The sequence below is a fragment of the Sinocyclocheilus rhinocerous genome, unplaced genomic scaffold (assembly GCF_001515625.1).
Source record: "Sinocyclocheilus rhinocerous isolate Xijiao unplaced genomic scaffold, SAMN03320098_v1.1 scaffold275, whole genome shotgun sequence".
In the NCBI taxonomy this organism is placed as follows: Eukaryota; Metazoa; Chordata; class Actinopteri; order Cypriniformes; family Cyprinidae; genus Sinocyclocheilus; species Sinocyclocheilus rhinocerous.
This window is the reverse complement of record NW_015659967.1, coordinates 674,867-685,653: the sequence shown is the minus strand read 5'-3', so window position 1 is coordinate 685,653 and position 10,787 is coordinate 674,867. Positions and strand designations below refer to the sequence as shown.

The 10,787-nt window shown below is 34.8% G+C and overlaps 1 protein-coding gene across 1 annotated transcript in view; it reads right to left on the bottom strand.

Moving 5' to 3' along the window:
- The window catches only part of LOC107724726 (brain-specific angiogenesis inhibitor 1-associated protein 2-like protein 1), a 71,446-nt gene that overhangs the window by 18,338 nt on the left and 42,321 nt on the right, over positions 1–10,787 (bottom strand). Inside the window, exons 5-7 of the mRNA XM_016533751.1 lie at positions 1,679–1,831; positions 1,406–1,561; positions 1,209–1,314 (exon numbers count right to left, since the gene is read on the bottom strand). Of these exons, the coding sequence (XP_016389237.1) occupies positions 1,209–1,314; positions 1,406–1,561; positions 1,679–1,831 (415 nt within the window). The remainder of the gene's footprint in view (positions 1–1,208; positions 1,315–1,405; positions 1,562–1,678; positions 1,832–10,787) is intronic.

The window sequence follows — 10,787 nt, the reverse complement described above, 5'->3', positions numbered from 1 at the left end:
TTTGATATATGTATCACTATCTTTAAATAAATCACTCATATAAAGTTTTGGTCATATGGCCCCCTCATAACCGTGTTAAATAATCCTGATTACAATATTGGCCAAAATAATCGTGATTATGATTTTTGTAAAAATCGAGCAGCCCTAATATATATATATATATATATATATATATATATATTATTATATTTCATTTCAATAATAAATTAAATAAATAAATTATAAATTAAATAAATAAATTATAATGATGAAAAACATAATAGAATAAGAATAATAGAATATAATATAATTTTGAATGTGCACAATGTGACACTCTGGTACATTAAGTACCCATATCTGTTCAAATTACTTGGAACAGTCACCTAAATGTCCCTGTTCTGCTTAATATATATATAAAAATCGAGCAGCCCTAATATATATATATATATATATATAAATTAAGTTAATTCAAATAAAGCTGAAATAAAATTAAATATGAATATTCGATTGAAAAAAAATTAAAAACTAATTAGAAATGATGGCTTATAATATATAAAAAACGGTTTAATAATTTAAAAATAATAATAATAAAATGACAATCACATAAAATCACTATAACTAAAACGACTAAAACTGTAACTAAAAAACTAAAACAATATAAAAATAAAAGCTAATTCAATTTTTTAATAAGTACTATAATAATGTATAAATGACACAAAATAACACTAATCCCAAAAGGTCTATTATTCTATGTTATATTATTAATCTATTATTCTATATATATATATACAGTACATTATCTATTAAATATATAATTGCTAATATCTGTGTTAACTGGTATTAAAATTACATAAAACTATTACATTAAATTACATTAAAAAGGCTGCAATTCCTGCATCACCTACAACCGCAGCCTACAACAATGACTAAATCATTGAATTCAATGATGAACTGCCTTTAACTGAAAAATTAGTGTTTACTATTGTCACTTTGCATTATTGACACACTATTTTCCTAATTAATGTTGTACAGTTGCTTTGACACAATCTGTATTGTTAAAAGAGCTATATAAATAAAGGCGACTTGACTTGACTAAATGGCCATTTAACTATTGGAACAATATGAGTCATGCACAATAAATCAAATGCCAAATTTGAACCTTTAGATTACTTGTGTTATATAACGAGGTAAGACTGGTAGAATAAATCCACATAATATTTAAGTCCTACCAGACTCTCTCTCCTCTCCCCTGGAGGTCTCCTGATTGAACATGTTGGCCAGGGGACTCGTCTGAGGCGGTGCTGGAGGTGCTGGAATCATAGCATCTGAGTTGGCCTGTACAAGTAAAGAAAAAACGGAGGTAAGCATTCCTGAACACAACAGGCTCTATGGACTCATCGTGTAGTGTAGGAGCTGGTGTCCTCACTCTGTTGAGGCGCTGGAGGGCTGGAGACGCCTGGGGAGTGTTGGACACTGGAGTGCGAAGACCTTCAATCATGGACATTACACTATCGGGGACATTGGTAGCGTCACCGCATTTGTCCTGCCAGGTGAACAAGTTCTCCGTCAGAAGTTCTCGAGCCTTCAAGAGCACAAGAAAGTATTAGATACAGGAGTTCAACTGTTCATGAAGGTCTCCTTCTCTCGTGATGAAATAGCAAACAGTGTGGATTTCTGCTCACCCACTGAAGTAACAAACCTTGTCATGGAAATTAGAGATCTGGTAGGAGAAGGTGCAGTGCTTGTCCACCAGGAAGCAGAAGCGCCTCTTCTCCTCCAGCAGAGCCTCCCGGCAGCCGTCAGCCATGAACTTCTGCATGTCCATCTGACGGTGAGTGAGAGTCTCAAGACACTGCAGAGAAAAAATAAGAAGGTCGCAGGCTCTTGTCAGCTGTCCGGATAAGCAGTGTGTTCATGGTTTTGTGAAGATGACAACACTTTTTCGGTGTGAACTTATAAAAGCATTATAAAGGAACAATGTGTCCCGTCAGATTGAATGCCAGGTGTTGTGACAGAAGCAAGTGTCAAAGGAACTGCATTTATATCTCCAGATAGTTAGGGCCCTATGATTTCTATGATGTGGAAAACGCGGACGGAATCACGAAATCCAGTCATAAAAATTGACTTTACTGTATAACGCGGAATGTCACAGAACTTGCCAAATTTTGGATGGATACCTCAAAAGTAGGTCAGTACACTTAAATTAAAATGTGATATGGACTAGTGTCTGTGAATATTAAGCCACAAAAATACTATTTAAATGAATGAATCCTGCATGTTGTGTGTGTCTCTGTGTGAATGAATGGGGTTTTGTTTACACACATACACACTACACACATATTGAAGCACAAGCGACACTTGCAGGGTTTTCAGACTCTGCCGCCTCAATATAGGAGTACATGAACACATGGATATAATCTCTAGAACTGCCCTGAGACTCACTTCATGATAATTTTACCATTTCTTTTGAAAAAAAAAAACAGGTTCGGTTTAACTTGAAGAAACTGACAAATATTACTTAATGTAATGATAGTACTACTACTACTAATAAAAATATTATTAAAACGTTATTTTTAAAGGAATATTTATCAGAAAAATGTACCAGAATTTATTTAGCAGAAAAATGTAAATACTAGTGCTGTCAAACGATTAATCGCGATTAATCGCATCCAAAATAAAAGTTTTTGTTTACATAATATGTCTGCGTGTGCTGTGTATATTTATTATGTATATATAAATAGACACACATGTATATATTTCAGAAAAATATGTTGTTTATATATTAAATATATTTATATATAATATAAATTATATGAATATAAATATATACGTGTAAATTCATGTAAATATTTTCAAAATATATACTGTATGTCTGTGTATTTATTTATATATACATAATAAATATACACAGTACACACACATATATTATGTAAACAAAAACTTTTATTTTGGATGCGATTAATCGCGATGAATCATTTGACAGCTCTAGTAAATACACAAGACCTTATTTCTGGGGGAAAAAAATTAAATAATTTGTAAAAATAAAATCAATTAATTAGATTGAAAAAAAAATCAATCGATTAATTAATATTTAATGAAACCATTAATGGAAAACAGAAATTGGTAAAAATAAAATGTAATTTAAGAAAACATATTTCATTAGGGATGCACAATATCGGAGCGTTATCGGAATCGGCCGATAAAGGCTTAAAATGTAAACATCGGCATTTGGATGTGGAAATAAAATTCCAATATCGGCCTTGCCGATATGATGGACAGCTCACATGTGCTCAGTGATAAGATAACGTCAGCAGTGTGGTCATTCTTGAAGCGAACTTTTGCCTGAATGACGATTAGACTCACGGTTTTGCATCGCGCATTTAATTTGAGAATGCATGTACAGAACACGTCCGGTGTGCAAGAGATTCAACAGTTTCTAGCGCGTGCAGTAACAGCAGCAGCAGTTTCCCCCGGGTCCTAAAGCCCATCCAGTAAGGCCTTTTATTTATTTAGGGGGTGCTGTTGGCCTACTTGTAATAAAATGAAAGTAAAATACACAAATATCATTAAGATACTTGTGTTTCTGAATAAATAAAGCAGTATCGCAGTATTTACATGAATAAAAATCACAAACATGACACTTGTAAATTAAATAATGTAATATATACAGATTTATTCAGTAATATGCAATATATTGTATTTTTCAAATGGATTATGAAAACTTAAAAGATTTTTTTAGAATTTTTACAGCTCTTTTGCTTTAGACCATCTATTAATGTTAAATCCACAAATAAAATGTTAAGGTTTCAACTGCACCTGTCTGAAAAAAAAAAAAAAAAACAGCAGAGATTTTATTACAGATATTTTCAAGGCTTTCAATGTACTCTCATTAAAAATAACTTTAATAAAGTTTATTACTCCTAACAAATAAGTTTTTGCTCAAAACTAACTAAAATTAAAAATAATTTGCTTATAATTTCTGCACAGTAGAGACTTGGTGTTGTTTCAAAACAAAGGGAAATATATATCGGTATCGGCATTTGCCAAAATGATTTGAACAATATCGGCATATCGGATATCGGCAAAATTCTAATATCGTGCATCCCTATATTTCATAGAGCCTTAAAAATATAATTTTTGTTAAACTTTTAATACATTGCTTATTAAAACAATATTATCGTTTATAAAATTACATTTTAAAACAGAGTCTAGAAAAATTTAAACAGGAAGAAAAAAAAAACAGAATCCAGAAAAATTAAAATGGAAAAAACGCAATTTGGAAAAAAATCTAACCGAATTTTGGGAAAAAAATTAATCAAATGGATTTCAAAGGCCCCTCGAAACCCAGACCTTTGTTTATCAGTCAACAAGCTGTTCAGCATGTACAATGAATGATAATGGTTAAAGATCACAGTACAGTCTCAGCTGTCAGCTTTTATAATTATGACGTCAACGTGGAATTGCCAAGGGAAAGGCCTGACAGCTACAGGTTGAAATTTGAGTTGTGAAGTCGACAAGTTTGAATGTGCACAAGCGTGACTGAGTTTTGAGGGCTACTGCTGATTTAGTGAATAATGACTTGACTTTTGGTCCGCTCCTCACTCTGTGGTTTCATTACGCCGCACATGTTAAGTATGTGGCCTGTGGAAGCAGTTGCATGCAGGTGTATTCACACAGACACACCCTCACGGCAGCATAATACAGGTGACGTAAGAAAGCATTCATTTCACAATGGGTTTCATCAGATCTCCACTCCTCACAGATGACACTGTGATCTCACTGATGAATGAAAGCCAAAGAACACACCACATCCCTCTCTCCTTCCCTCACTGGTTGTCATGGAAAAGAGTAAATTTGGCTTTTGGTGTTACTAGTCACAATGGTTTTGCTTTCACTCAACTTTGAGCTTTCGATATTGTTTTATCTGTACATCCATTTTTTTTAAAATCACTCCATCTACATATAGTAGACTGGTAAAACAGGATACTGAAGTGTGATTCAACGTTGCTACTTTTTAAATATAACGTTTGGGCATCTTACGTAAAGCCTCTCCCAGCATAATAAAGAAATCTGGATCAAAGGTCAAAATTACAAAGGAATTTAATAGGTGAATAGGCTGACTTTTTATGATTCATTCCACTGATCAAAACGAAACTGCGATAACTATATAACACATAATAAATATTTAGTTGGTGACTGCACCTATTTACATTTAAATACTGATTAAAATATGCAAATTAAGGTTCTTAAATATATACACATTTGTATTTTAAATCAGGTGCTACAGACCTTGCAGAAAAAGTCTTTTATATGTGATCAACAACTCACTGGTTGGTATAAGACAGCATTTATTACATTAAAATAAAAATACATTAAAAAAAAGTTTTTTTTTTTTTTTTTAATTTTGTGAAATATTATAAAAAGAGAAACTCGTGACAATCTGATGTCTCGAGTGCCTTTGGGTCTCGCTCCCTGTTTGTGTCATCGATTAGTGTGACAATCAGTTTCGGCTTGTTCCTCTACACTTGGTATAAACTGTTGAGATTGACTAGGTTCATGGGACTCACCGGCTGTATGCTGAGGGGGTCCGTGACAATGGTCTGCTGAGTGTTCTGCCTGTTTTGGAAGTCCAGCAAGTAACTTTGTTTCAAGAACCGCAATCCTTTGTAGAAGTTTGCAGTAGTTCATGCAGCAAGTAGATTCAACAGGAGGCATTTTCTTTCTCTTCTGTTTGAATGTGGGCAGCTGTGTTTTCCCTTCTCCGGAATGTAAGCTGCTGGCAGTGGGAGGCAAAAGTCTTCTTTTTCGTGGTATTATTCCAGTCCCAGAGAGTTTTTTGTTTTAGTGTTTGTGCCAAAAATATGTTGTTTGAGCACTGTGCTGATCTGCTGAAGTAAAAATCTTAGAAAAATCAAAGAAAAGTACAGAAATAGGGAGCAAAGCGCAGAGCAGTAAGCAAGAACGTCCGAACGGTAGCGAAGCCGGAAGCTGAAAAAGCGTAGCAAAATATATTATCATAAATCATTCAAAAGTTTGGGGTTGGTAATATTTTTTTAATGTTTTTGAAAGAAGTCTTTTATGCTCACCAAGGCTGCATTTATTTGCTCAAAAATACAGTGAAAACAGTTATATTGTAAAATATTATTACAATTTAAAAATAACTGTTTTCTGTTGTAATATGTTTTAAAATGTAATTTATTCCTGTGATCAAAGCAGAATTTTCAGCATCACTGCTCCAGTCTTCAGTGTCACATGATCCTTCAGAAATCATTCTAATATACTGATCTGATGCTCAATAAACATTATTATTATCATCAATGTTGAAAACAATTGTGCTGCTTCATATTGTTGTGGAAACATTTATTTGATCTTTTGTAACATTATAAATGTCTATACTGTCATTTTTGATCAATTTAATATGTTTATGAACAACAACAATAAAAATCTACACATTAATTTCTTCAAAAAGATTAAAGACTGTACTGACCCCAAACTTCTGAACCGTAGTGCATGTAAATAGATGTTTTTTAAACTCATTTTAAATGGTCTGATATTTGAGAAGCTTGGACAGTGAATGAGTTGGCCTAGATTCTGCGAAAAACAGGTGGCTTGTTATAAAAAGTCACTGACCTCAAGGTAAACAACCTATTAGGAAACATAATATAACATTTAGTATATAGGCAAAAAGTCACCTCTAGGACGTCTAAAAACACAAAACCAGAACTAAAGTAGTAGGATGTGGCGACAGCATTACACAAATCAAATGTTTATGAAGTCCATATGCTGATGTTTTTTTCGAAAGTTTAGCAGATGAGGCTGAAAGTATAGTAGAAAATCAAAACGTTTCAAATCAACATCATCATTTATGTCTATAACTCCTCTTCATTTTTCATCAGGTGACTCAAGGTCAAAACTATCAAATATTCTACACAAAATGGTAAACATCAGGTTGGGGACCGTAATCTACACGCCACACCTGGCACGATATTTCCTGTCTGCTGTAAACCTCTGGATCAATTGTTAATGAAGAGGAAGGGCCGGCCTGTTATTCTCTTGTTTTTCAAGCACAGGTACTGCTATAAATGGCAAATGAAAACAATCAAGGCTGGTGGTGCAGGAAGGGGCAGGGTGACGCTCACTCAAGGGCAACCCCTCGTCATTATGGGGAGGGAAAGGCCCAAGGTACTTATGCCTGATTTTAATCCACTTCCTCTTTTGTGTGCCAGAATATTCTAGTCAGTCTGAATCATGTTTAAACAGACCAACACAATCCACAAATAAACCTGGGCAGGGTCAGAATGGTGTCCGGCAATCAACTAATCTAGATTTTTATAGCTTTCAAATACTCTTTTTGGTTTAATATTTTTAATGGAAGTGCTTTAAATCAAATTAGAGAAACATGTCTGCTCGGTGTCTCTTTTAGCGGATGTGACCAGCTGAATTATACAGCATTTCCTAAACACATACTAGTTGATTTTGAAAAGATGTAGTTGTGTGTGTGTGTGTGTGTGTGTGTGTGTGTGTGAGAGAGAAGTAAGCAGATGGAAACTCGGTTAATTATCACCCGCCTGCTGTCACAACCATCAGTCTCAGTGACACCGCTACTGCCAACAGCACACTCGCAGGCTTATTAAAGCACATGTGCGTCTGTGTGTGTAATTGATGTATGCACAGCAAGGACGGTGCCCTAAGAACCCAACGAAATCCAGCCGATGATTAAATCACATCCTGGCCTTCAAAAAAAACACGCGCACATTGAGGACACATGAGGGGCTTTCTCTAACATACATAGTCTGTCTGGCTGGCACACAGACACACAGTCTGGTCAGCGGAGATAACAGCTGCATTTTCTGTAACATTACAGATGAACACACACAGAGTTAAAAGCACCAGCCTATCTTTCCAGGCGAACACGTCCCAGAGAGCCATGATGGAACCACGGGAGTTAGACAGGAGTAGTGTAAGAGTGCTATTTGTCCCGTTTATCATCACAGACCCATGATAAAGTCTGTTGCTATGGACACCTTCATTCTCCTCCTGTGGAGAAAGGTAAAAGAAACAGAGGACATGCCGCACATGGAGGAGAAGAGATGAGAAATACTCCATTCCTGCCTAAACGGGAAAACCTTAAAAAGACAGATGCACAAGGGATGCACCGTAGATCTGTTCTAAACCCTAGTGAGCGGCCATGCTGTCTTCATAACCATCATAACCTCATCCGTGAATGATTTTAACAGCAACACGCCTCACAACTGATTCCAATACAGTCTGACATGAGCATGTTGCTAAATGAACAACGTGATACTCTAATAAGCATAAAATCATGTAGTCAACATAAAAATATTGGGCAAACTAACCTGTTCAAAAGTTTGGGGTCTGTAAGATTTTTATGTTTTTTTAAAGAAGTTTTTTATGCTCATCAAGGCTGCATTTATTTGATTAGAAATACATAAAAGACAGTATTTTATTATATTATTTAAAATAATGGTTTTCTAGTTTAATATACTTTAAAATATAATTTATTTCTGTGACGCAAATCTGAATTTTCATCAGCCATTACTCCAGTGTCACATGATCCTTCAATAACCATTCAAATATGCTGATCTATTATTAATGTTGGAAAAAGTTGTTTTGCTTAATATTTTTTGGAACCTGTGATATTTTTTCAGGATTATTTAATGAATAAATTATAAAAAGAACAGCATTTATTTAAAATAGAAATAATATAAATCTATTTTAAATTATAAAACAATTTCACAGTATTACAGGTTTTTTTTTCAGTATTTTTGATCTCTCTCTCTCGCTCTCATATATATATATATAACATTAAAAAATACTTTTGAGCGAGGAAACATTGAATTTACTAAAAGTTACAGTAAAGACTATTTTTAAAACTTAAAAATTTTTTTTAATAAATGCTGTTCTTTTGAACTTTAAAAGAATCTTGAAAAATTGGTTTCCACAAAAATATTAAGCAGCATGTTTTCAACATTGATATTAAAAACAGCAAATGAGCATATCAGAATGATTTCTGAAGGATCATGTGACACTGAAGACTGGAGTAATGATGCTGAAAATTCAGTTTTGCATCACAGAAATAAATACAATTTTAAAATATATTAAAACAGAAAACAGTTATTTTAAATTGCAATAATACTTTACAATATTATCGTTTTTACTGTATTTTTGATCAAACAAATGCAGCCTTGGTGAGCATAAGAGATTTCTTTTAAAAACAGCTTACAACTCAAAACCTTCAAACTATTCAAATCTTTCAGTATTGTATAAAAGAAACATTTCTAATCGACACTTCTTTCAACTTGCAATTAAAACAGACAAAACAAACCAGTAAAACTACACTATCAAAAAGCCGTTCAACCTTTCTTTGATTAAACGGGGAGTTTATTTAGTGTGAAATGACACCAAAAGCTTGTCGAGATCAGCAGAGACTGATTACGAGGAACATCGGAGCGGTGAAATGTCAGGATGTCAATGATGTGCTGTCAGGAACAAAGGGAAGAGCTATGTCTCTTATCGCAGACACCGCCGTGACTGACACCTCCATCCATCACCGGCAGGTGTGAGTGAGTGAGAGAGAGAGAGAGAGAGAGAGAGAGAGAGAGAAATCTGTCAGTAAATTCCATGGTGAGGTGAGACATTAGCCATCAGGGTGCAAACACACAGAAAAAAGCAATTAATCTACGCAGGCTACCCTGGTGAACAGCCTGTATGCAGACAGTCATAAGCATGAGATGGTTATGATGAATAAACGTGCCTGTCGTTTTCGGATCACAAGATTAGGGTCGGATTTCATGTACAGTTGTTTGCTACTGGACTTTATTTATACAGAGATGGATCCACCACAACAGAAAAAAGTTTATGGAGGAGCTTGTGTTTTTGTGTGAGGTTTCACCCTCATTCAATATTACAAGACAACGACCGCTCATTTATGACCATGTTGCATATGAACACAAGCCTGCATCTTGATAACGTCCAGTGATAGATATTCAACTATATGGCAGGGTGGATTTACAGAACACTGCTACAATTAAAATCTATATCTATAAAGCGAATAGTTCCTGCTTCCTGATTGGTCAGTACCACATTACAGAAAGGGCTGATATGATACCAATTAGGGATGTCAATTTTCGATCATTTCCATGATCGATCGTCGTTTAAATTAACGATCAATTAATCGATTAATCGTTAACCTTAATGCTGCAAAATGCGTCTATTGCAGCGGCACGCAGTCAAAGGCATGACAGGATGTGCAAAAGCCACTCACACACACACACAAAAAAAAACGCTTTCACACCCGAATTAAAGGAGTTTTAGTCTGAATAAAATGCTAGTGGCAGGATTGTAAAATGAGTAAGTGTGATTATTATGATTATTTGATAAAATGAAGAGAGCGCGCCGAACGTTTGAGATCATTTTACTTTGTTGACCGTTTCCTATCCCGTCATGGAGACCGCTGAACGCGCCTCTTTAAATGGTTTAGTGGTGCTCGTTTTTTGCAATGTTTTCAACTGACATTATGGCATTTAAAATAAAATTATCCCAAACGTAACTGTGGCGCATGTGGCTGTGCTGCGCAGTCAGTGAACCGCTTCCATCGGCGCTGCTGCAGCAAAACACACCGTTGCTCACATGAAACATTATTATGCGACTATTATGACCAGTACTTAATTTGATCCTGCGGGATCCTGTTCAGGAAAATGTCAGATTTGGAATTGTTGCGTTCCGGTAGGCCTAATTGTTTTTAAAAATCCGGCATTTACAGTGCATTAGATCGTGACAGTGCATGC